The sequence below is a fragment of the Carassius gibelio genome, chromosome B25, assembly GCF_023724105.1.
Source record: "Carassius gibelio isolate Cgi1373 ecotype wild population from Czech Republic chromosome B25, carGib1.2-hapl.c, whole genome shotgun sequence".
Lineage (NCBI taxonomy): Eukaryota > Metazoa > Chordata > Actinopteri > Cypriniformes > Cyprinidae > Carassius > Carassius gibelio.
This window is the reverse complement of record NC_068420.1, coordinates 21,511,208-21,537,825: the sequence shown is the minus strand read 5'-3', so window position 1 is coordinate 21,537,825 and position 26,618 is coordinate 21,511,208. Positions and strand designations below refer to the sequence as shown.

The 26,618-nt window shown below is 42.1% G+C and overlaps 1 protein-coding gene and 1 long non-coding RNA gene across 4 annotated transcripts in view; one reads left to right on the top strand and one right to left on the bottom strand.

Annotated features, from left to right (window-relative positions):
* LOC128014441 (uncharacterized) overlaps window positions 1-9,235 on the bottom strand; it is a 32,109-nt gene extending 22,874 nt beyond the window's left edge. The window contains exons 1-3 of one of the 2 annotated variants that reach the window (XR_008183546.1): window positions 8,686-9,235; window positions 8,493-8,606; window positions 1,984-5,879 (exon numbers count right to left, since the gene is read on the bottom strand). This is a non-coding gene — a long non-coding RNA (uncharacterized LOC128014441). Of the gene's footprint in view, window positions 1-1,983; window positions 5,880-8,492; window positions 8,607-8,685 lie in introns of those variants that run through there. The other variant, XR_008183545.1, reaches the window with a different exon arrangement.
* A 6,156-nt stretch (window positions 9,236-15,391) lies between these two features.
* Window positions 15,392-25,750, top strand: LOC128014366 (protein LSM14 homolog A). Of its 2 annotated transcripts, XM_052597936.1 has the most exons (10): window positions 15,392-15,646; window positions 16,448-16,611; window positions 16,959-17,103; window positions 18,178-18,342; window positions 19,920-20,000; window positions 20,667-20,846; window positions 21,898-22,060; window positions 22,152-22,184; window positions 22,276-22,501; window positions 24,266-25,750. In XM_052597936.1, exons 1-10 carry the CDS (start codon window positions 15,526-15,528, stop codon window positions 24,287-24,289), a joined length of 1,302 nt encoding a protein of 433 aa, XP_052453896.1. In that variant the 5' UTR covers window positions 15,392-15,525; the 3' UTR covers window positions 24,290-25,750. The 2 variants fall into 2 exon arrangements, with proteins under 2 accessions (XP_052453896.1, XP_052453897.1); XM_052597937.1 differs by lacking the exon at window positions 19,920-20,000 and having other exon boundaries at window positions 15,393-15,646.
* The last annotated feature ends 868 nt before the right edge of the window (window positions 25,751-26,618 follow it).

Here is a 26,618-nt window from a genome sequence, read left to right as displayed (position 1 = left end):
CATCCCGTCTTATTTGTTAATTGTGAGATGTACATTACATGATTAACAAACAAACTAGAGGACTATTACCATAATCTCTCTAGATGCACACATGGGTCTTCACACAGGGAGCAGATGCTTCACACCTGAGTCTGTGCGGTTTTAATGCTGATGTCCAACACTATCACGTGTGATGGTTTTGAATTTATAGCAGGTGACAATGCGGAACATCCATTGGCTGATATTTTACAGTCTTATAGATTGTAAATAGCAAAGTGGCAAATAATAATTAACTATTGTCATATGATACACAACATCTATCACCATGTTATCACCCTGTACATGATCACTGTCTACTCTCTGATTGTAATACTTCAGCATCTCAATCTTGCAGTAAGTGCACTTTAGACAAACGCAGAGCAGTTCCACTCCAGAATCCTGGAGGTCATTTAAACAAATATAAATCTCATCGATAAAGAATCTAAAAATAAAACAAATTAAAAAATCTAAAGATCTAGAGAAAAGCGTACTTCACCATGGTACAACAGTAATACCCACTCTCAAGAAAGAAACTCATAATCTTGAAAAAATTTTGAGAAAATAGAGAAAAACTAACTTGGCGGTGTTTAGAATTGCATTTGAAAAATCAATATTTCCAGCCATAGACAGGCTCTAAAAGCTGAGCATATCTCTGAAAACTCATAGAAAATAACCAAAACAATCCAAGATTTATATTAAGCACAGTGGCTAGATTAACAGATAACAGAATGGTGTTTTCATGTTTGTTGTCTTGTGAGTCGCAGTGTTTTTGTACGTCGTCATTGCATCTACCTGTCTGTTAGCGCGCATACAGTCGCAAGTTTCTGTTCGATGTCAGTAGAACTGCATTTTTACAGTTACACTCTACGCACATGGAACAGCTGCGGGATCTCGGTCTGCTATGGACCCCTACTACTACATCTCGCCCACAGCAGAGGCGCCACAAGCGGTGTGAGAGGAAGCAAAAGAGGGGTAAGCGCAGAGGTATCCGGGCTAGGCTAATGGCTAACCCACACAAGCCATCTATCCCCACCATCGTACTGGCTAGCATACACTCGTAATAAACTGACAATAAACTGGACTACATTCGATTACTACGTTCAACTCAGAAGACTGTAAAGACTGTTGTGTTTTTGTGTTCATGGAAACATGGCACCAGCTAACGTGCTATCGAGTGGACAGAGCTCTCGTCGCAGGAGGAAAAACCTGTGGCGGCGGGCTTTTTTGTTTACAGCAATGATGTGAGGTGCCGCGATGCTGTTGTGATCTGCAAACACTGCTCACCCCTGGTGGAGTTTATGGCTATTAAGTGCTGGCCGTTCTTTCTGCCAAGGGAATATACTGCTATACTGCTCATTTCGGTTTACATTCCCCCGATCAACAGCAACAGGAATGACGCAACTTAATGAACTGTGCTAATATCTCCACTGCTAAAATAACATACTACCATAACAAAATTAACAATTCATCTAACTCGTTCATGCTTTTTAAAAATATTTCCTCACTTCTTTGTCCTCCTCCTCCCCCTCCTGCTTCATCTCTAATAGCTGACGACTTTGCAACGTTTTTCATTAATAACATTAAACACATTAGTGCACAAATTTCCACACCACAATCAGCCAAACTCATATCACCAGCAAACTTACACTCATTTACATTCTTCTCTTCCACTATTCAAGTGGGTTTATTTGGCTGGTTCAGGCTTTAAAATAATAATAAATAAATAAAAATGAATATTAATCTAGCATAGTGTATTTTATATTTGAGTTGATTTTAGTGCAAATACAATCATACAAATTAACAGGAAACATAGACACCTTAAATCAGCCAGTTCAATAGCAGGGCCTCCCTCAACCAAACATTCTTCAGCCTGCAACAATAGATTTACACTGATGTAAAACACCATTGAAGGTAAAATTATCAATGACGCGAAGAGGGTTTTTTTGCATGACAATTAATGACATCAAGGCTTTAAGAACTGATTTAATTGTTTTGAACTTTGAAACATTTGTAAAATGGCACATTGCCTTGTTAACACATTCAAATCTTACATACTGTAAGGAATGTTACTTAAAAAAATCAGGTCAAACTCAAGGATTTACAAAAATTGTCTACTCCCCATTAATTATTGGAAATAAATGGGGAAAAAAATAAAATTGGCTCAAGATTCATTTGCAAAAGTATTCAACGCCCAAAAGTTTAATTTTGTAGAACGTTTTGTACTCCTCATAACTGGTGTCAATCCTACAAACAGCACCTCTAACTGCAAAATATTACATTTTGACATTATCACTTTTAATATTCCACTGAATTAACTTGTTTTATATAAATAAATAAAAATCCAGATCTTCAGAAAAGCATACTGTCACAAACCGGGACGAAGGCAGAGGTTTTAGTGCAAGTGAACAGCTTATTTACAAGTGGATATGTGACAAGGTAATGTTGAGTCATTGTAAGGATCAATCCCAGAGCTCTGGAGAGTAACACAAGGAAGGTCAGCGTATGAGAATCACAGGAGATCGTCACTGGGGTATCTGAGAACATAGAAGAGACAGGTTAGTGAGATGTGGAACGAGGGGTGAATGCGGTACCTGGGGGGTAAGTGGATCCTGTAGGTGACCTTGTTGATCTGCCTCTCGACCGTGAATGGGCCAATGTAGTGGGGACTCAGCTTCCTGTATTGCTGATGGAGACGCAGATCCCTTGGAGATGGAGTGGCGGCATGTCAAGCATTCGCAAAGGCCTTGTGTCTCCATATGGCACTCTGGAGGTGGATTTGAGCTGAGTCCCACACTCTCTCACTGGGAACCAGTATTCCAGCTTTAAACCAGCTTTATAGGGGTGGTGTTGGCGCAGTGGATAAGACACATGCCTTTGGTGTGAGAGATCCAGGTTCGAATCCACTATGAGACACCAATGTGTCCCTGAGCAAGACTCTTAACCCCTAGTTGCTCCAGAGGTGTGCGACCTCAGACATATATAGCAATTGTAAGTTGCTTTGGATAAAAGCGTCAGCTGAATGTAATGTAATTCCACAGTTGGAATGTCTGAAGGTTCACCTGTCCAAGGAAACACAGAGTTTTGGTAGCCGAGCATGCACTGGAAAGGGGTGAGGCTGGTGGTACCTTGTCAAAGGGATTTCTGTGCATACTGGGCCCAGGGAAGGAAACGGTTCCAGCTGTGCTGGTCTCCTTGGCAGTATGCCCGCAGGTACAGTCCAAGTTCCGCTCAGTCTGGCCATTAGTCTGGGGATGATACTTAACTTCGTGACAGGTCAGTCACAAATTTAAACCCTAGATGGGACCAGGGCCTCTGAGGAACAGGTAAGGGTATGAGCTTGCCTGCCGGGAGCTAATGTAGAGTGGAAGACATGGTGCAGACTGAGCAACTGCGGACGTACCTGGTGACATCCCGGGACATACTGGGCCACCAGTACGGAGCGAGAGGATCCTATTACTGTCTAGATGTCCAGAGCCCAGTATACTGTGAACTGAGCCCAGAAGGGATTACCGCAGGGACCAGGGAACATAAATCCTCCCTTCTGGGCCTCCCAGAGGAGAAGGTTCATCTCTTGTAGCAGCTCGGATGTCCTCGTCCTAACTCCAGATGATGGGGCTGATGTTCATGGCTGGAGGGAGTATAGTTTTAGGGTCCGAAGGAGTGTCCAATGAGTGCAGACGAGAAAGAACATCAACAGCTTTGCAGTTGCGGTTTCCAGGGTGGTAAATGATGGTGAAGTTGAATCTTATGTAGAGCAAAGCCCAACAGGCTTCACAGAGATATTGGAGAATTTTATAATCTGTGATAACAGTAAAGGGGTGGTTATCTCCCTCCAGCCAATGTTTCCATTCTTCCAGAGCGACCTGATCATTAACAGCTCCCTGTTCCCGATGTCGTAATTCTGAGCCGCTGGGGTCAGTTTCCTGGAAAAGAAAATGTAAGGCTGGAGTCGTGGAGGCTCACTGAACTGCTGGGATAGACAGAAGTGCGTCCACTTCAACCACAAATGGAGATTCAGGATTTGGGTGGCGAGGGATGGGAGCCATGCTAAAGGGTTTCATTCAGGGCTTGGAAGGCTTCGTGGGGGGGTGGAAGTCCAGGACAGGGACTTGGGCTTACCTCGAAGGAGAGAGATCAATGGAGCAGTGTGTATACTGAAATCTTGAATAAATTGTCGATAGAAGTAATCAGATCCTAAGAACCTATGGAGTTCCTTCACGGACTGTGGAACTGGCCACTCCTTGATGCCGGATACCTTCCCCTGGTCCGTCTGGATACCTTCTTGGCTGATGTTATAGCCGAGGAACTGAACCGTGGAGCTGTGGAACTCACAATTATCCAGCTTCAGAAAGATATGGTTTTGTCTTAGCATCTGTAGGACCTGTGTCACGTGATGGCAATGTTCAGCCAGGTTCCGGGAATATATTAGGATATCCCCGATGTATACTATGGCAGATTGGGGAGTGGATGTAGCTGTGAGTGCTGCCTGGAGGAGGTTGCCCAGCTGCAGGAGTGCGTGACTGGGGATCCATATAGTTGTTCTTGTATGGTCCGATCTTCTTTCACAAACCAGGATGAAGGCAGAGGGGTTTAGTGGACAAGTGAACATTTTATTTACAAGTGGATATATGACAAGCTATTGCTGAGTCATTGTAACGATCAATCCCAGAGCTCTGGAGAGTAACACAAGGAATGGTCGGGCACCAGTTTGGTGTAGTGATCAGAAGACCGTACGCCAAAGTACTGGCGTGATGGTGGCTTTATCCTCGTGAGTGACTGCTGAGTGCAGGTGAAGGTGCATGTGATCAGTACTCCAGCGATTGGGATGGGTGTGATTAGGCTCAGGTGCAGGTGATGATTGTGGTGGCTGTGCGTTCCTGACACTTAAGTTTGTATAATATTCCAGTTCCAAAGGAACAGCACACAATGGAAGCAACCCATTCTCACTGACATTGATGCTTGGTCAAGACCCTTTGGTGTCACTTTTTAATTACCTCACTTTTTAACTCAAACCCTTTAGCATTCTTCTTCTTTTTGACAATCAGGGTCCTACTCCATTGCTTTCAATACACAGACACAAGTGGCATGAAAATTTTACCATCATGATGATGATGGTAATGATGATGATGTGTGTGGGTGTGTGATTTAAAAAAAAATACTATAACATGGCTTCCATCTATAATACACTGAAAAAATGTATAAACGCAACACTTTTGTTTTTGCCCCCATTTTTCATTGGCTGAACTCAAAGATCTAAGACTTTTTCTATGTACACAAAAGGCCCATTTCTCTCAAATATTTTTCACAAATCTGTCTAAATCTGTGTTAGTAAGCACTTCTCCTTTGCCGAGATAATCCATCAAGTGGAAGTGGAACTGGAACACGCTGTCGTATATGCAGATCCAGAGCATCCCAAAAGTGCTCAATGGGTGACATGTCCAGTGAGTATGCTGGCCATGCAAGAACTGGGATGTTTTCAGCTTCCAGGAATTCCAAATCCAACCCTTGCAACATGAGTCTGTGCATTATCATGCTGCAACATGAGGCGTTGGTCGTAGATGAATGGCACAACAATGGGCTTCAGGATCTAAATCACAGTATCTCTGTGCATTCAAAATGCCATCAATAAAATGGACCTGTGTTCGCTGTCCATAACATATGCCTGCCTTTACCATAAGCCCACCGCCAAAACGGTTTCTGACAGTTTGTGCAGAAATTATTTATTTATGCAAGCCGAGTGTTGCAGCAGCTGTCCAGGTGTCTGGGGTCAGACAATCTTGGAGGTGAAGGTCCTGGGCTGGATGTGGAGGTCCTGGGCAGGTGTGGTTACACGTGGTCTGCAGTTGTGAGGCTGTTTCTGTCTTATCCGAATTTAATAGGAGAAAATTATTGGTCATCCAATCTTTTAAATTTTTAACACACTCTGTTAGCTTAGATAATTTAGAAGTTTCATCTGGTCTCGTTGAGATATATAGCTGTATCATCAGCATAACAGTGGAAACTAATCCCGTATTTTCTAATAATATTACCAAGGGGCAACATATATATTGAAAATAGAAGGGGACCTAGGACGGATCCTTGTGGCACTCCATATTTTACTGGTGATAAATGAGATGACTCCCCATTTAAATAAACAAAATTGTAGCGATTTCAACGTTTTCAACTAACCCGCCCACAACTCGGACCGCAAAAAAATACAAATAAAATATTGTACCCGACCCGCTTCCTGACCCGCATTTTTAAAAAGCAGTAAATGCTCATCGTATCGTCATTGGTCCATAGGAATGTAGGCAAAACTAACTAGGCAAAAAACAAAACTTAATATATTATAATTTTGTCAAGAATTATAAAAAATCGTCAGTAAGGTCATAATTTGTACTAAAATAGTCTAGTCTGGCAATGTCTATTTGAATGTTTCTGCAAGGTCAGCAGACATTGAGGCTCGGGTTTGTTCCGATCCGAGCTTGTGAGCGGAGAGTGCATTTCTGAATATCCCGATCCGCTCACTCATTCTGTGGGGTTTCGCTCAACTCAGAATGGCATGCTGGCTCGAAAATATGCAAAGAGTCATTTTATTGTTTAGTAATAAACTGGTGTTTTCTGTGTGGCTGCAAAGATGAAGTTGACAATGCAGACTCGCCATGAATGCCAGGGAGAAATGCACATTTCATATGGATTACATCATGAGTAGGCCGTTTATTTTGGTTTGAATATTTTAGTTTAAAAGAAGACATTTCAAGCTTTCTGTAATATATAGCCTATATTTCTCAAATCTATGAGGCACACGCTGAGTTTAGTTCACATGCAATGCAAGTGATCATGCCGGTGCCTTATTACATTGTCTGCTAGGCTATAGCCTATTTGCTTCTTATTTATTAAACACGCAGGCAACTTATTGATAAAACATTGATCAAAATTAAGATACAATTTATACAAAACGAAAATCTTTTAAAAATAGTTTTCTATAAAACAAAACTTAATGAAGTCGTCAAAATCATGTTTTACCAAAAACAATGAGGTTGCTCCCCATGCAGTCTTCTTTTCCGCCTCCATCTCTACCTGCAGACTGAGCTTGTGCATCATCTTCATGCCAGTTATTCAGCCAATAAAGTGTAGGCCTATGTATTTTAAAAACATGTGTCTAGTACTACCTGACCGACCGCGACCCAAATATCATAAAAAATATTTTTTGAATGATCTGACGCAAGAAGCAGGTCCTTTGTAATTTTAAGAAGTGCAGTTTCTGTGGTATGGTGGGGCCTGAAACCTGACTGAAATTCTTCATACAGATAATTTTTTTGCAGGAAGGAGCTCAATTGAGTTGACACAACCTTTTCTAAAATTTTAGTCATAAATGGAAGATTTGAAATAAGCCTATAATTTGCCAGTTCACTAGGATCTAGTTTAGGTTTCACATCAACCATAACTCCTTCAAAAAGAGACAGAAGTCTTGGAGTTATGATTGATGATCAGCTGATTTTTTATAGACGACATTGCTAAAACTGTCCAATCCTGCAGATTTGCTTTATTCAACATCAAGAAGATCAGACCCTTTCTCAGGAACATGCTGCACAACTCCTTGTTCAAGCTCTTGGCAGGTCTTCCAGCCAGTTCTATCAAACATTTCCAATTAATCCAGAACGCGGCGGCAAGATTAATTTTTAATGAGCCAAAAATAATACATGCAACACCTCTGTTTATCAATTTGCACTGGCTACCAATAGCTGTTCGCATAAAATTCAAGGCATTTATGTTTGCCTACAAAACTACCTCCTCTAACTAGTCCTCTAATGCTAGCTTGCTCTATTCTTTTTCTATTCTATCTGTTTTCTTTTTATTTATTATATTATTTAATAGCCCTTGCTACGGTGAACTGTGTTAAGCTAACTGAGACTTGTTATAGCACTTATATATCATTGCTCATATATCATTGCTCTTTTTGTTGTTTTTGATTACTTCCACTGTCCTCATTTGTAAATCGCTTTGGATAAAAGCGTCTGCTAAATGAATAAATTTAAATGTAATGTAACTGTATCCTGTTTTCTGGGTAACATTCAAAATATCACTATTTATATCTTCAACACCTCCTCCACGACCAGTCAGACGGTGCTCATGCTTATAACAGTAGTTTGGTGGAGTCGACTCATTTAGACCAATATAATCATTTGGTTTTAGCCAGGTTTCAGTCAAGCAGAGTACATCAAAACTATTATCTGTGATCATTTCATTAACAATAACTGCTTTGGGTGTGAGTGATATAATATTTATGATCCCAAACTTTAAAAATCGTTTTTGTTCATTTATTTAAAAATTTTCTGTTTTAAACATGATAAGATGTTTTCTAGATCCTACATTAAATTTATATTTTGACCTCCCTATTCGGGGAACAGACTTAATAGATTGGACAGCGTAAGTACTTTTATCAATTGAGCGTTTAGAACAAAAGCCATAATAATAGTTGAGAATTGGCTTACTAGTCACATGGAGTGAAGTGTCCTGGAGATGTTGTCAGAGAGCAGCTCCGCTCCGACTCTGCTGGGGTGCAAGCTATCAGTGCGAAAAAGCCTAGGACACTCCCAGAAAAGATTCTAATTATTAACAAATAGCAGTTTCTGTTCTTTACACCATGACAATAACCATTAATTTCAAGCAACATGTCTACTGAACCTTTCGTGTCCTCGTCGATACGTGGGCAGTGGTCCTGACACAATGATCGTAGCAGAAGGTCGAAGGTCTTGATCGGGCTTCTGAAGTCCCTCTTCAGTGTCTCTGTCTGCCGCAGCGTAATGTCGTTAACCCCGGCGTGAAGCACGACCTCTCTGGGGCTCTCGTCGGCCTTCAGGATCCCGGGTATCTGCGCAGAAACATAGAGAACACAAGCACCAGGGAAACAGTGAGTGTGCACCTTACCTTTGGCTATCATAGCGTGGAAATGTCGGACGAAGGAGTGTCCGATGATCACAGTGTCGCGTCCCATCTCGTGGAGGGGAGCAAAGTGGTTCCGGGTGGAGATCTCGAAGACCGGAGGGGGAGAAGTCGTCACCCGGGGCCTGGCTCGTGTACTCCGCTGTGGATGCACCCAGGGTCTATGGTTTCCTGGTGCCGGAGTGAAGGACATCTGAGACGATCGCATCCTGGGTGCAATATACAAGATTTTTTTATTCATCACATACACAGTTATATAGAGCATATATAACCAGCAGTGAAATGTGAGTCAGGTCCGCTCCATTGACAGTTCAATTATTAAAGAATACAACACAGATGAAAATATACATAAATATAGCAATGAATTAATTAAATAAAAGTAAACAATAAAAATATAAGAATAAAATATAAAAAATATGTATACTGTAGAATTAAACATAGAATGCAAAATAATTAGCATGAAAGTAATCTGTAGTCTTAAATATTAAGATACACAGGAATGTACAAGAGGCAAATGTGCAAACAGGTTGACACTGTCAGTGTGTCAATGTGAGGTAGTGAATAAAGAATATCTTACTGATAAAGTGAACATTAAGTGGAGACATGAAGATGTTAAGAGGCTGGTTTTGAGATTAGGAGCCTGATGGCCTGGGGGAAGAAACTCCTCCCGAGTCTCTCGGTTTTTGCCATCAGGCTACAGAAGTGCTTACCAGATGGCAGCAAAGTGAAAAGATGGTTACAGGCTGGATAGAGTCCTTAATTATTTTAACAGCTCTGCTTTTGCAGCGTTTGAGGTAGATGTCATTCAGAGAGGGGAAAGCAGACCCGGAGATGCGCTCAGCTAAGCACACAACTCTCTGCAGGGCTTTGCAGTCTTGACTGGAGCTGTTCCCATACCACACTGAGATACACTGAGTCAACACACTTTCTATAGCCCCTGAATAGAAAGTTTTCAGGATTGCTGGTGAGACGCTGAATTTCCTCAGCTGTTGCAGATGGTACAGTCTTTGCCTGGCTTTATTAACCTGTGTTTGAATGTGAGTAGTCCAAGTCTGGTCCTCTGAGATGTTTACACCAAGGTACTTGAAGCTGCTCACCCTCTCCACAATTGTCTCACTGAACATAAAAGGAGTATAGGGCTGCTCCTGTCTCTTCCTGAAGTCCACAATCAGTTCTAAAGTTTGCTCACATTCAGAGAGAGACAGTTGTCCTGGTGTTAATTTCTCTACCTTATCCAAGTATGTTGTCTCGTTATTGTGGTGAATGAAGCCCAGAACCACAGTATCATCAGCAAATTTGATTATAGATGTGGAGCTGTGCAAAGACGTTGCAGTCATGTGTGTAGAGAGAGTAGAGCAGGGGACTCAGGACACAGCACTGTGGGGCTCCTATGTTCAGGGTGATGGAATTGGAGGTGTACTGACCTAGTTTCACCATTTGAGGTCTTCCAGTGAGGAAATCAAGAATGCAGTTGCAGAGTGAAGAATTCAGGCCGAGGTTCATGAGTTTAGAAGCTAGCTTTATGGGGACTATAGTATTACAAGCTGAGCTATAGTTGATAAATAGCAGCCTCACATAGTTCTCATTATTGCTGTCACACAGAGATCTCCGAGCTGGCCGGCACACTGCGGACCACTCGCCACGTGAGGGCAGTCTGAAGTTAATGTCCTTAGTAGACAACCAGACTCTCTGACCACACACGTAAAGTGGGGGCTTAGTAAGGTGACGGTCCGCCGATGCCTTGTTCCTTTCTCCAGTCCGAGTGAGGGCTTCTCTGGCGATCCTCCAAGTATGGAGGCATCTCTGAATAAACGCATGCGCGGAGGGAATAACGGCATCGGATTCTTGAGAGGGGAATAGAGGTGGCTGGTAGCCTAAACAGCACTGGAAGGGAGACAAACCCGTAGATGAGACCGGGAGCGGGTTATGCGCATACTCTACCATGGTCAACCTGGAACTCCAAGATGACGGTTCAGCAGACGCCACACAGCGCAGGACTCTCTCCAAATCTGACCATTAGTCTGCGGGTGATAACCGGAAGATAGGCTCACAGTTGCCCCCAGCTGTCGACAGAACTCTGTCCAAAACGTAGACACAAACTGGGGACTTCTGTCAGAAACAACGTTCACCGGGAGGCCATGAATACGAAAAATGTGATCTAAGACCGTAGTCGCTGTCTCCCTCGTTGACGGCAATTTGGGGAGGGGAATAAAATGGACCGCCTTTGAGAACCTGTCCACCACAGTGAGAACCACCGTCTTGCCCCTAGATGGAGACAAGCCAGTCACAAAGTCCATTGCTATGTGTGACCAGGTCCGCGAAGGGACCAACAATGGCTGAAGTAGCCATGCAGGGGGTCGATTGGATCCCTTACCCGAAGCGCAAATCGGACAGGCCGACACAAACAGTCGAGCATCCTGCGCCACGGACGGCCACCAATACCGCTGCTTTATTAACCTACAAGTACGAGTCGCTCCAGGGTGGCAAGCTAGACTAGAAGAGTGGCCCCACTGAAGTACGCTAGTTCGGACTGACTCAGGTACAAAGAGCAGACCCTCTGGGCATCCAGTGGGAACATAAGCATGCCGTTGTGCCGCGCGGCCTTGGACTCCACCCCACCAGGTGACTGCAGCCACAACCGGTTCGGGATGCAAAATGGCCAGCGGGAGGTTGGGACTAGCCTCAGCCTCAAAAACCTGTGACAGCGCGTCAGGTTTACCATTCTTAGAGCCTGGGCAATAAGAAATGGTGAACCTGAAACATCCGAAAAGTAATACCCAGCGAGTCTGCCTAGAATTTATTCCTCTGGCGGTGCGAATGTAATCAAGATTCTTATGATCAGTCCAAACGATAAACGGAAATCGCGCTCCCTCTAACCAGTGACGCCACTCCTCCACGGCCAGCTTGACAGCTAGTAACTCCCTATTCCCAATGTCATAGTTCCGTTCCGCGGGGCTTAAACGATGAGAAAAGAAGGCGCAGGGATTTATTTTCTCGTCCGAAGTTGTCGAAACAAATCAACACTTAAGGTTCTCAAATGCAGCTTGGGCCTGCGACGACCAACTGAATCGTCTCTTTGTGGAAATGAGATCAGTCAGAGGAAGGGCGATTTGGCTAAAATTCCGAATGAACCGCCTGTAAAAATTGGCAAACCCCAGAAAGCGCTGGATCGCTCTACGACAATCTGGGGTGGGCCAATCAGCAACTACCTTGGCGAGATCCATTCGGATACCTTCAGGCGAGAGAATAAAACCCATGAACAGAACCGACTGTGCGTGAAACTCACACTTCTCCAACTTAACGAATTAACGATTCTCCAGCAGCCGCTGGAGACTCTGCACGTCGTTGACGAGTGCCTGAAAGACCGCCGGGGAGTTGGAAAGCCCAAACGGCATAACTAAGTACTCAAAGTGCCCTGTATGGGTGTTAAAGGTGGTCTTCCATTCGTCCCCCTCCCTAATCTGAACCAAGTGATAAGCACTGCGAAGGTCCAACTTTGTAAAGATGGTTGCCCCTTGAAGGAGCTTGAAGGCTGATGACATCAACGGCAAAGGATAATGATTCTTTACCGTGATGTCATTCAACCCCCGATAGTCAATACAGGGGCACAGCGAACCATCCTTCTTCTCCACAAAGAAGAACCCCGCCCCGGCTGGAGAGGATGAGGGACGAATAATGCCTGCTACCAGAGAATCATGTATATACCTCTCCATGGCCTCCCACTCCAGACCCGACAGAGAGTAAAGGCGCCCCCTAGGTGGAGTAGTGCCAGGAAGCAGGTCAATCGCACAGTCGTACGGGCGGTGTGGAGGCAGAGATGAAGCTCGGGACCTACTGAAAACCGCTCTCAAATCATGGTACGCCTCCGGTACATCCACCAAGTTAGTCAGCTCCTCCTGCAACACAGAATGAGACAAGACAGGGGGAAAAGCAGCACCCAAACACTGAGCTAAACAGAAAGGGCTCCAAGCCAAAATAGAACTACAGGCCCAAACAATATGAGGGTTATGTTTAACCAACCAGGTGTGACCCAACACCACTGGAGCGGTGGGCGAGTGAATGAGGTGAAATCTAATCTCCTCAGCATGATTACCAGACAAGGTTAATGTGACAAACTGAGTGGTGTGAGTGATATTAGTGAGATGGGTGCCACAAAGTGTCCTGGCAGAAATTGGTTCGGCCAGTGCAACAGCTGAAATCCACAGACGAGCTGCCAGTCTGGAATCCATGAAGTCGCCCTCCGCTCCAGAGTCAATCAATGCTGAAACCTGGAAAACAGCTCCTCCAAACTGTACTGAAGCTTGGAACTCTGAACGGCCACCAGGTGGCAGTCGAGTTGTAGTGACGCTCACCATGCGCTCTCCCTTGCGTGTAAAGCGTCCCCCTGCCACAGGGCACGCCGCTACCACGTGACCCGCCTCACCGCAGTACAGACAGAGCTGATTATCCAGGCGACGGCGTCGCTCTCCTATTGTCAGCCGTGCTCTCCCAATCTGCATGGACTCCTCCTCCGGGAGGATGCGGCGTTGAGACATCGTGTCACAAGCTGCAGCATCCGAAACCCCGGTGACATGTTCATGGGGAATCCCCTCTCTACGTTGCTGAGAACGGAGAGTAATCCGGTCATCGACCCGAATGGCGAGATCGATAAGCCCATCCAAGCCAGGGGGCAGCTCTAGTGAATAGATCTCGTCCTTCACCTGCTCAGCCAGGCCGTGGAGGAAGTGATCCCAGAATGCCTTCTCATTCCAGCCACAGGATGCGGCGAGCGTGCGGAACTGAATAGAGTAACCGGACACCGACTGCTCTCTCTGCTGAAGCAGCGACAATGCTCGTGCTGCCTCAATACCGCGTGCCGAGCGGTCAAACACATTGCGCAGCTCCCTCGAGAATGCCTCAAACGACGCACAACAGTCATGTTTGCTGTCCCACATAGCCGTTCCCCACTCTCTCGCTTGACCAACCAGGAGAGTGATGACGAACACCACCCGGGATTGCTCCGTGGGGAAACAGGAAGGCTGAAGAGTGAAAGTCAGCGAACACTGGGACAGAAAAGATCGACATGAGTTGGGCTCAGTGGATTGAGTGGATTGAGTCGCGGTTCCGCGTGGCGAGGAGTAGGTGGGACAGAAGGGGGCATCCGGAACAGACGGGGCAGCTGAGGGGCTGGCCTGCAGCTGGTCAAGCCGTTCGGCTAGGCGATAGGCAAACTGAAAGGGTCTAAAGTATCCGGTATGGAGGAGCAGATGACGTTTTTAACCAGTTTTTTTTTTTTTTTTATCAGACAAAGCCAAACCGGTGTCAGATTGTGGTGGGATGTAAACAGCAGTAACGATGACCGATGAAAAATCCCAGGGCAGATAGAATGGGTGGCAGATAATGAATAAATGTTCCAGATGAGGCGAGCAGGAGCACGACAGAGTGGAGATATTCCTGGGGTCACACCATTTCTTGTTAATCATGAAACACGCTCCTCAACCTTTGGATTTGCCGGCCTCGGCTGTCCTGTCCATCCGTAAAACATTGAAGTTTTCAGACAACATTCCAGCAGTGTTCTGGACTAAGGGCATGAGCCATGTTTTTGACAAACAAAGGATGTTACAGTCCCTAATGTCCCGTTGGAAACTTATCCTGGCTCTAAGATCATCCATCTTATTCTCGAGAGACTGGACACTGGCTAGAAGAATGCTCGGTAAAGGAGGACTGTGAGTTCTTTTTCCTCAGTGTGTTGCGAATCCCAGCGAGTAAATTCTTAGATCTTTTAATTCAGCTCATGAAAAATGGGAGCAAAAACAAAAGTGTTGTGTTTAGAATTTTGTTCAGTGCAATAATAATAATAACTTGTATTAATATTTTATTGCTTGCCATATTTCTCATTTGTATAAAGTCTCACTGGATAGAAGCGTCTGCTAAATATATATTTTTTAATACAGAAGGGATGGCTGATCTTACTCTAACTAACTGCCATTTAAAATTTGGGAAAACCTTTAAAAAAGTAAGCAAAAGAAATTAAATGAAACAAACAAACAAATAAACAGATAGAAAAGTAAATAAGAAAATACACAATTATCAAATATAAATGCAATTAAATAAATTACAATACATTCAAAAGTTCGTCATACAGTTTTATTTCAAACTGCCAATTTTGACACTAAGTGTCCTAATTAGTAGTTGAATGATTAAAAAATTATTAAAACCATCGTATTATTGAGGAAAATTCGCGTTTTCCTATTTAATCTATATTATAATTACAGTGAAGAAAAGTTTAGCACACACGGTTAAGGTGATTTTTGATTTCGTTTTTGGAGCGAAGAATAGATCAAACCAAAATGATTTTATAAGCTAAAAAAAACTAAAAACAGCAACAAGATCAACAACAACAACAACAACAACAACAACTGGGGAAACCCTGATACTGACGAAATGAAGGCGGGCGAACGTCACTTCCGCTCGATAGCCTGAAATGCAGGCGGCCATATTACATTAGCAAACACACTCACGCGGTGCTGCAGTTGGTTGATGCTGTGAAGTGCAGCTGTATTTTAGACAAGCTCTGTCGATTTAGCGCACATTAGCTGGAAGATGAGCGGCGGCACGCCATATATCGGCAGTAAGATCAGTCTGATCAGTAAAGCGGAGATCCGGTATGAAGGCATTCTCTACACCATCGACACAGAGAACTCCACCGTCGCGCTCGCCAAAGGTAAACAACACCACTCAAACACAACACACGCTCCGCTTCGTGTCGCGTTATACGCGGCGTTAGTGTTTCGCATCGAGGCTGTGTCTCAAATGTGGTGAGATGCCCGATATAGACTGCAATGTCGAGCGCCAAGCGTTTGTTCAGTTCTGTGCACCGTATTCACCTGCACAACGGCAAGATTAACGCGTCTGTCGTGCTCTAAACTGTGTAAACACTGGCTGCTCTCTAGGATTTCACACCGTGTGTTTAATATAGGATTTTCACCCCTTTCTCCCCTTATTTTTGTTGGTAAACTAATTTAATTTAAAATAAATCAATGTATCCATTTTTTTAAAAAATTAATTTCTAGAGAGCAAGTAACTAAATTAAATAAATGCAATTCTATGGGGAAAATGGTGATATTATATGTATATATAGTGTATATATATATATATATATATATTAGTAACTAAACTGTTAGTTAGTGATGTTTCACTTGAGAATATGGTCTTGGATGCTTTTTATGAGCACTGTTCATTTATAAAGCTAAGATTAGACTCAGTGTCCCATACACAAACGTTTTCCAAACTTGATTCTCTGTAGCATTACGGCGAACTGTGGATATATTCGGGGAATCAAATGTATATTAGCACTGTTTGTTGTTTGGAAAGGTCAGACTTAACACCTGGATTACTTGCTGTGCAAAAGCGGTCTGATTTAGAGAAGATTAGAGTCAATTATCCTTTTATTAAATTCAGATTTCAGAGGGAAACCAATGATTGTTTGTAAGCTCATCTAAAACTCTCTTAACTCTTGTTTCAGTGCGCTCCTTTGGCACCGAGGACCGCCCCACGGACCGCCCCATCGCACCCAGGGATGAGATATTTGAGTATATTATATTCAGAGGAAGTGACATCAAAGATCTGACGGTGTGTGAACCCCCCAAACCGACATGCTCTCTGCCCCAGGACCCCGCCATTGTTCAGGTACAGACGAGGACACACAAAAATGGAGATTTTCACCAGTTAACCAACTGTTGGAATTTCGACTGATTAATACAATCAGTTTAACGGTTTAAAAAGTAATTTAATAGCTTTTTCAGTAATTTATCAAACTATTTTAAAAGGTTTGCTGCATGGTTAAAATTACGCTACACATGGAATTAAGTCATGTATAAGTCACCTTTTATTATTTAATTCAGAAATGGGCAAAAACATGCATTTAGAAGTTAAATCTTTCAGCTTTGTTTGACCGTTCTACGATTGCATGGCGTTAGTTTCAGTCTGTCGTTGTTCTTGAGCAGTGACCTCATCATGCTTTATTCGTCTGTTAGTCCTCTCTGGGATCTTCCACTGTCCCACCATCATCCCTCCAGTCTGGGACCTCCTATGGGCTGTTCAACCGTCCACAAGTCACGCCTTACACCCAGGTCTACCCCAGCCCTCTGGTCTCACCGCAGTTTGGCACTGCTGGAGTCGGTAAGTCCCCTTTACATCTTTGTAATGGAGAGGATGAGGAACATACAGCAGCGAAATACTGCAACACCTCCGTTAATTTGTTACACGGTGCTGAGAAGTTACAGAACAGGATATTATGAGTCCACATTTGATGGTCCTTTGGAAAAAAAATTACTGACCCCAAATTACTGACCAGTAGTGTATATTATGACAAAATATTTATATTTTAAAAACATATATATATATATATTTTTATTCATTTTTTTTTTTTTATTCTTTTTTTTTTTTTTTTGCTTTTTATTCACCAAAGTATCCTAAAAAGCATCACATGTTCTGAAGAAATATTAAGCAGCAGAACTGTTTCCTGCTTTGATAATGAATCAGTATGTTAGAATGATTTCTAAAGGATCATGTGATAATGATCCTAAAAATTCAGCTTTGCATCACAGAAATAAATGATAATTTAAAGTATAATACATTTAAAAACAATTATTTTAAATTGTAATAATATATCACCATATTAAATTTTTTTCTGTATTTTTTGATCAAATAAATGCAGGCTTGATGAGCAGAAGAAACTTCTTTCAAAAACATTAAAAATAGTAATGTTTCCAAACTTTTGGTCTGTACTGTATGTGTGTGTCATTTTTGTAAATTATATTGTAGTTTGTATGGTTAATATTAATGTAAATGTAAGCAAACTAGAGTTTAACAAAAAGGTAATTCGGCCCGCACAAGGGGAAATGTTCTCCGATCTGGCCCTCAACCTTAAATGAGTTTGACACCCCTGGTTTAAGCCCTCTAGGACAACTGTATTTAGCTGCTGTGTGTGTGTGTGTGTGTGTGTGTGTGTGGCCACTGTGTGGTTTGAAACTTTGATTTAAAATCTGTCCAAGTACTTTACAGTTGAGTGTGTGTCTGGATTGTGGTGACCTCCGTTTAATCAATAAATGACTTGATTAACACAGTTCTGCAAGATTTCGTCTCCTCCCCAGCACTGTTTTCTTCACATCAGGGTGGCTGCAGTTCTTCACCTCTTCACTGTAAACGGTAGATTGCGTTCGGGTCTTAACTTTCACCATTATCTTTGTACAGATCATGCCAATCTGGCTCTGAACCTTCTGAGAAAGAGCCCCCCAGCAGAACCTGCTTCCTCCTCCGCACCTGCGGTCACAGCCCTCGCCCGCAAGAGCCCCGTGGAAACTCGTGCAGCCTCCACCAACACCCAGACGCCTGCGGACCTCCCCGAACAGAACAGGGGTGAGGTTCAAGACCGAACTGTTGTAGTTCAGTATTACCACTTTTCCAAATGATGCTTAAAGGGTTAGTTCACCCTCATGTCGTTCCTAACCTGTAAAACCATTGTTCAACGCACAAATTAAAGGGGACATGACTTTCATTCAATCTCATGTTAATCTCGATTACCTATAGAGTAGTATGCATCCTTCATATGTCCAACTTTAATCTTTTATCAAAGAAATATACAGCTTTACGATTCTCTGAAAAAAGCCAAGCTACTGGAGTTGCACTGTGGGCGGAGCTAAGTGACGAGCACTTGAGCTAAACGCAGATATTTGATGCCATTTCACCTATCGTCTGCAGTTCTGAATCATGCTGGGACCGCTCCATGTTTCAGTATCAAACCATGTGCAAAGTCAGCCTCAAATAGGGGCTTGTTATCAAACGTTCGTCAACAAACACACTTGTGAAACTCCGTTGCTGTCCTGAACAACGAGTCTGAGAGCTCTCTTTCCCTGCTTAAAGAATACCACGAAGCATGTGAGTGTTTTCTACAGAACTAAATAAGGGTTGTTTCCATTCAGGAGCAAACACGCTCCTCCTGAACGCAAACAATGCTGATAACGTTCTGGGGAAAGTGTGCACATGTGCTGTGGTACGCTCCAAAATGGCAGAAGGCTGTGACTCTGTGAGAAGAGTTATTGAATCAATTATTTTTGTTTCCTTGGCACACAGTGTTCTCGTAGCTTGGCAAAATTGAAGTTGAGCCCCTGATGTCACATGGACTGTGTCTACATGTCTGGACCTAGGAACACTGCAGGGTCTGAGAGCTTTCTGTTCTGTGTTCTGAAGATGAACAAAGGTCTTCTGTGTTTGGGACGACATGAGGGCGAGTAATCAGTGACAGTATTTTAATTTTGGGGTGAACTAGCCCTTTAAGGGACTGTTCTCACAGAATGAGTCTCGGTGTCTAAAATCTGAGAAGCAGCACTTAATGCTTTAAAAATAGCACGTTGTAATGGAAAAATGGGCTTTGCCTGTGTGTGAACAGCCCCTAACAGGATTGGCTCTTGTTGGTTTGTCAACTGCCCCCAGAATCTGAGCTCCGTCTCTTCATGTGACCGTTATGACTAACACAATGAAGAAGTCAAGCAAATGGAGAGTCAGTTTGGGTTTTCCCATGTCTGACTTCATCTTAAATGTGGTGAAAGTGAATCACATAATTTACTCCTAGTTTTGGAGAACATATTTTAACATCCATGGCCATTTACTTTGTCATTCTAGTTGTTTTAAAAAACAGAATGAGAACGATAGTCCTTTAGTGTATGTACTACAACAATGTTTGGACCTCTGATGATGCCCAAGTTTGCGGTCAAGGTGGGTAGTTTTTTAAGACTCGGGGCGTTTACTGAGACACTTGACACAGGTCATGGATTCTGTGTAGTCTTTTGGGAATTACAGGCCTTTTTTTATGGCTTCTCAGAAAAGGAACAATAATAAGAATAAAAAAGAAACCTGACACTGTATGAACAAAACTAGTGTTCTGCTACAAGGATTTGGTGCAGCTGAATGTGTCTTAAAGAGTTATACTCTCCCAGGCGCGGATGTCCCAAAACCAAGCGTACCAGAGTCCAGTCAGTCCAGAGGAGGAAACGGGGACGCTTCGAAACGGCTCGCAGGTTATAACATGTGCTGAAAAGCCTTTCACCGCAGTGCTGTTGGATGCTAAAACTGCATGATCCTAATAAGAGCTTCGTCCATCCGTTTCTCACACGCATATCCACACAGTGGCTTTCGCAAGCTCCTTTCTTACAGAGGAACTTCTGAATGGTGAATCTCATGCAACCAGATGAGAGTGTTTCACTCTGATTTAAAAGAAGAAATGCATTTTTGGGACCAGTAGGCTTCTCTTCTGACCCTTTCACTTAAGTCTCATAATTGTAATGTGCGTGAAAAGTTTAAAGGGTCTCATTGTAATGTTATGTAATCAAAATAGCAGAACTTGTACTCTGCTGATGTTATTGATTTTCTTGAAAATGTGCATATTGTTTTTATTTTCCTGAATTATGGTGACTGGAGTGTTTTCATGAGATTCACTCAGTTTGCTGAATTCACACGAGTTGTGCTTGTTTACTTCAAGTTGTACCTTTGATTTACATCTCCGTGGTCAATGGCTTTTTTCTGCACACTAACAAATAAACTTTACTAAAGTTTTTGAGAATAAATGTTTACATTTATTAGCAACTGAATATCACAGCATGATTAATTTGAGATATTTTTTGTAATGTTTCTTTATGAGTGTTTATTTGTATGTAGAGCTGTAATGGTGTGTGTGTTCTGCTCAGATGGTGGCCCTCCTCCTGTGCGCCGCGGTCGCGCCGGAGGTCATCGTGGTAGAGGACGCTTCCCTGTGCAAAGAGAAGGACCCATGAAGTTTGAGAAAGACTTCGACTTTGAGAGCGCCAATGCTCAGTTCAACAAAGATGATCTTGACAAAGAGTTCCAGAGCAAACTCAAACTGAAAGGTACGAATGGGTTACCAAATATGCAAGATCAGCTGAAAAATGACTTGTTAGTCCTTTTAAAAAGAGTACTTATAAGTAAAATATATGGTAACGGTTTATTTCAAGGTGTCTTTGTTACACGTTATATGTACTAACTACTATAATAACAAGTCAAACCCTAACCATATAGCAAGTAAATGAAGTCAGTTGATATCACTCTTAAATGTAACATTACACTGTAAGAAGGTCACCTTAAAATAAAGTGTAATATACTTTGAAAATAATATCTTTCAGTGAAGCACGGTTCTGTGATCAGCAGTAAATCTCCATCCAATTTCATTATCCATCGCATAATTTTTGTGTCTTCCCCTTTAAATGCAAATGAGCTGGTGCTCTGGGGAAGGGGGCGGAGCATCAAGAGCTCAAGCTCCGGAAATTCTGGTGCTAGCGTTTGCAAATAAACTCTCCACTATTAGTACAAGCCAAGAAGGTCTTTCAGAAACGCGTGATATTACTTCTGGAGGTGTAGCTGGATCATTAACGGTTGGCACTGCTCCAGCCTTCAGGAGAAAATGTTTTATACTGACCATCATTTACAAAGCAGTCCGGTGTAAATGATTTACGCAAACATACCGTATTTTCCGGACTATAAGTCACACTATTTTCATAGTTTGGCTGGTCCTGTGACTTATAGTCGGGGGCGACTGATTTATCAAAATTAATTTGAGATGTACCAAGAGAAAACATTACCGTCTGCAGCTGCGAGAGGGCGCTCTATGCTGCTCAGTGCTCCTGTAGCCTGTATTTAAATAGATTAAGAACACGTTTATAATGAATAAGATGGAATTAAAGTGGCTATTAACTTGAAATCTAATAGGAATTAAGTCCAAATTATAAAAGAAAGTGTACACCTTTATTATTAATACTCTTTTCTGCAAGTACACACATTCAGTGTAGAGCTCACTTTCACGATATGTGAAGCAGAGTGTAAAGCAGATGGCGATCTCGTGCTGTAGTCTAAAGAAAAATGCAGTTGTTTTTCTCTGTGCTTTAACTGTATATGTTTGTTCAGATGAGAAGTCCGATAAAGCTTTGAACGGCGAGGATAAAGCTGATTCAGGGGTCGAACCTCAGAACTGCGAAGGAAACGCTGATGAGGAAGATCCTCTCAGGCCAAACTGCTACTACGATAAATCCAAGTCCTTTTTTGACAACATCTCCTGTGACGACACAAGGTCACATCACATCCAGCACACTTTAATATGAGCCCAAACCGTTAATACGAACAAATTAATTAATCTTGTCATTTTACCTGATTTTAAACAGGAAGGAGAGGTCTGGAGTGTCCAGTTTCCCCCGGTAAGAACCGCAGAAGCTAGCACTTATTGGAAGTAGCCTCAGTTTGTGTAGAAACATAATGTAAAATGTGTTTGAACTTGTGTTGATTAAGAGAGAGGAGGCAGACCTGGGCGGAGGAGCGGAGAATGAACTCGGAGACGTTTGGCATCTCGTCACGGCGGGGCCGCGGCGGCTACAGAGGTCGCGGTGGCATGGGCTTCAGAGGGGGCCGCGGAGCCGGACGGGGGTGGTTCGGATCTCATCCTGGAGGAAGTGGCTTCAGAGGAGGATTCAGAGGAAGTCAAGGAGGAAGAGAGTTCTCTAATTTTGAATACAGGGTAACGAACAAGTCAAAAATTATTATTGTGATAGAAATTGTTGACCTGTTATCAACACAAGATGGCAGGAATGCACTAAAAATTATTTTCGCTCAAGGACACTTTACAGTGTAGATACAATAAGAAAAGAGAAATATAAATAAGCAAAAATGACATTAGTACAAGTGAAAAAAAAAACCGATGAAACCCAATGAGAAAACAAGTACAATTGGAATGATAACATTCAGAAAACAGAGAGATGAAGGACATAACTTACAAATGTTAACACTCGGAGAACAGATGAGTTTAAGAAGTGAAATAAATTTGCAGTAGAGAGTTCCATAATTTGGGTTCAGCAATGCTATATGGTCTACCCCCCTCATTGAAGCACGGTGAGACTGAGAGAAACTGAGAAGACCAGAATCAGAGAGTGTATTGAGGTCACAGAGATACCAGGAAGCCAGGTTGTGCAACTTTGTTTAAAAGTGAGCAAAAGATTAAAGGTTTGATGCAGAGGTAGTATGTAAATGAATAATAGAGGGCCAATAACAGACCCCTGGGGGACACCTTGCTTCAAATGGGCAGTAGAGGATCAAAAATGTAGGGTTTGGATTTTGGCCCACTGACCTTGTGCACTTTGAATGAATCCAACTAATACCACAATGTAATTTTTCATACAATTTAAGGGGTGGGTCACGTTTTTTCTTCTAGTCTTGACTGTGTTTATGGGGTGCAGTCTAAAATGCATTAATGCCTGTTTTTTTCTTCTTTTTTTTTTCTTTTACATTAGCTTTATTCCACACGTACCGTCTCTTAGACCACGCTGATCATTTCCTGTTTATATAATCCCCCTCCCTCAGAAATAGGCGATGGGCTCTGATTGGTTAACTAGCCCAGTGTGTTGTGATTGGCTAAACCGCCTCTAAACGTCCCGCCCCTCAACTCAGCGACATGTGCTGGTTATAATTCAAACAAAGGCATCGTCAATTTAGTGTAAATTCAGTTTGAGCCTGATTGAGAAGCAGATGATATAATTGAAGAGGATCGTGCAGAACCTGTTTTTTAATTGTCTCATACTTTTAGATCACTGTTATTTGTAAATTATACTGATTATGTTCGCTTTTACATACGGTTTTATCCTGATTACAGATTTAATACAGTACGGCAACTGCACGAGCTTCCATGTTTAATGCTTCTCATAGCTATTTGAAAATAACAGTATAACTGTAGCAGTAAATTGTTGGAGCTGAGCTGAATGAGAGTTGCAGAGCAGGGGGACACGAGGAACCGTATTAATAACCGCTGCTTTATAACATTGATTTAGAAACTTGTGAATTGTTAGAAGACCGAATCGTGATTCATATATGAATAGATTTTTACGTGCATCTATAGTTTTCTCTTCCTGTTCTCTAAAGCTGCGCCTCATGGCCTCGGCACCTTAGCTGCCTTTTCCCGGGGGCGGGGTTTACCTGGGTTTGTGATGTCACGAACCCGGAAGTAACTTCTTGTAGTCCCTACCAGTTGTTTTTGTAGGCATTAAACTGCCAGAATTTAAAAAGACGATATCTCAGTTTGCATTGAACTTTCATCTTCATAACTTTGAAGATATTGTTTATTCTCAAACAGCAACATTACACACTAACTAATGTTAAAGTGAAAGTGCAATCAACCACCCCTTTAACTGATTTTATTTGTCTTGGAAACAAATCTACATTTTTGACACTTTTTTTTTACTTTTTTTTTTTTAAAGCGATTTACTTTTTCTTTCTTCATTTGTTTCTTTAGAAGGATAACAAAATGGCTGCGTAGTGATGAGAGGTGGATCCAGAAGACCTGATCTGTGTGGGAACTGCATTTTGGGTCACTGAGGAGGAGACAAACGTACGTGTTGTAAATCTGTCACCAGCACTGGGGTTCGACTGCTTGAAACCTGGATCTTAATAAAACAACTTCTCCATTTCTTCCTGAGGAGTGCAACATATGCTATTTTTGGAAGTGTTAATTTGATAACAATATCTCCAGATGGTTTCAGATATATTATGATTTCTGAGGGACTTTTCCTTCGTTTGCTGACCTTCAATGCTCGACCTGTATTTGATATACCGCTGCTTACAGCTAACAGATTATAATCTCAAACAATATATCCTGATGACTTTGATCACTATTTTTGCTATAAATGATCTTGCAGTGTATTTAGCATCAAAACAGAGCCTGAAAACCAGTTCTACATTGTCATATCTTTCCAACGTAATTTCATTCTTCAACTTCAGACATCATTATTCCCATTCCTGTAGTAAGTAGAGGCTTTGATTTCTTTGGCTGTGAGAGATCTGTAGTTTCTCGTGAGGTTCTTCATCAGGACCAGCGCTTCGAGACGTGTCAGTATTGATAGTTTCACTAAAGGACATTTTAGATTTAATGGAGAAAAACACAGAAATGATGTCTTTAGGGAAACTGTTCCTTTACGAATCTAAAATAGCGTAACTTTAAATGACACGATACGGTCAAGCAGTGCAAAGCGACCTCTGTGATGTGTTTCTATATCCTGTGGGTTTGATTTATATTTGACAAGGCCCATTTCTGCAGTGTGTAGCACTTTGTAGCAGACGTTTACTGAGAAGTGAACGTCCTTTACTCTGTGAGTCTACAGAAACCTATGCTGCAGTTACTTTGACGATGCTTTCTTGCCACTTTTAAGCTTCTACCACTAACAACATTCAACATTCAGATCACGTCTTTCACCTCCTAAAGCATCAGGTGAGCCCAGAGCCGACTGGAGGATTGAGTTTTCTTCTGCTTTCTGACCGCTGGAAAGCCAGAATGTGTTGTTCTGTGATTCAGATGATGTTTATCGTTTCCCATCTCTCCTCGTTCAGCTGCTGTGTTTTATAGTCACTGAATGCACTAGCATGATGTCACCAGGTCATGTGACCTCATGCACATTGTGATGTCATAGCCACACCTACGCATCGCATTTTGATTGAATTTCATTTTGTAACCACATTCACATTAGAGTTTTTGCTGTGGAATAAGCACAATGATGCAATTTTTTTTTTTCATAGATTTCTGGCTGAAGTTGAAGGTTTGATATTTTAACTGGCCAGTTTTTTGATCCTCCGTTCCCTTCAGGTTTGATTGTGTAGCGTGTGGCTGTGACATCACTCGGTTAAATGTTTGTTTAAACTGTTGGGATCGCTGGGTAAGTTGATAATGAAATGAACTGTTTTCAGATTGTAGCATTTATTAAAGTCCAAGTTTGTAAAACGCAAACATTGAGTGCTGGGTCTTGTGTGAATGTCCTTCTCAAGCTCTTAAGTTCAGAGATGCTTTTTAACACATGCACATGATTTAATTAGGGCTTCATAATGGAGCCAATGAAAATTAACTGCTCAATATGGAATATAAAAAAGAAGCATCCATGTTTGCCTAAAGTATTACACCTTTCTTTTATTAATACACGCACATAATAATTAGGACTGCTATGATGGTATTAGTCTGTTGACTTGATTCCAGACTTGTCTCTAGAGGCTGTGTGTGTGTGTGTGTGTGTGTTTAGTGTAGGAACAGATATACTCTCAGATAAACGGGTCACAAAGCACTGATCTTGGAGATGTTTGTGAGGCGAACACTGTTCTGGAGATGTGTTGTGATGAACAGTGAATCCCTTCATCAGAGTCGACGCACTGTCCTTGTGAACCCCGGTGTGGTATCTGTTCACAACTACATGTAAAGAGGATCTTACCAGGTGCAAGAATACACTGTTTACCATCTGTTGTGTGATTTCAGTTTTGGGATTGAGTGTGTATGCTCTGTCCATTATTTAGATTATTTTTTTAAGACCTAAAACTGTACTTTACGTTTACAAGAAATGCAATTAGTAGAACGACTTGCATAAGAAAAAAGAATGCAAATAATTTACTCACCCTCAAATTTCTCCAAACTGGGTTTCCTTGTCTTTTTTTTTTTTTTTTTTTTTGATCATATAGAGGTTAATGGTTACCAAATTTTTCAAAGTATCTTCTTTTGTGTTCAACACAATTGACATTTTCATTTTCAAATTGCTTTTGTTTTTACATTTTATATATAGTAAATGTATGCTGCTGAATATATTGATAATCTTTTATAAATGCTATATGAT

Coding starts and splice junctions, on each gene's coding strand:
- LOC128014366 (XM_052597936.1), top strand. CDS start 15,526: ATGAGCGGCGGCACGCCATATATCGGCAGTAAGATCAGTCTGATCAGT. Junction 15,647..16,447: donor CACCGTCGCGCTCGCCAAAG/GTAAACAACACC, acceptor CTCTTGTTTCAG/TGCGCTCCTTTGGCACCGAG. Junction 16,612..16,958: donor AGGACCCCGCCATTGTTCAG/GTACAGACGAGG, acceptor TTCGTCTGTTAG/TCCTCTCTGGGATCTTCCAC.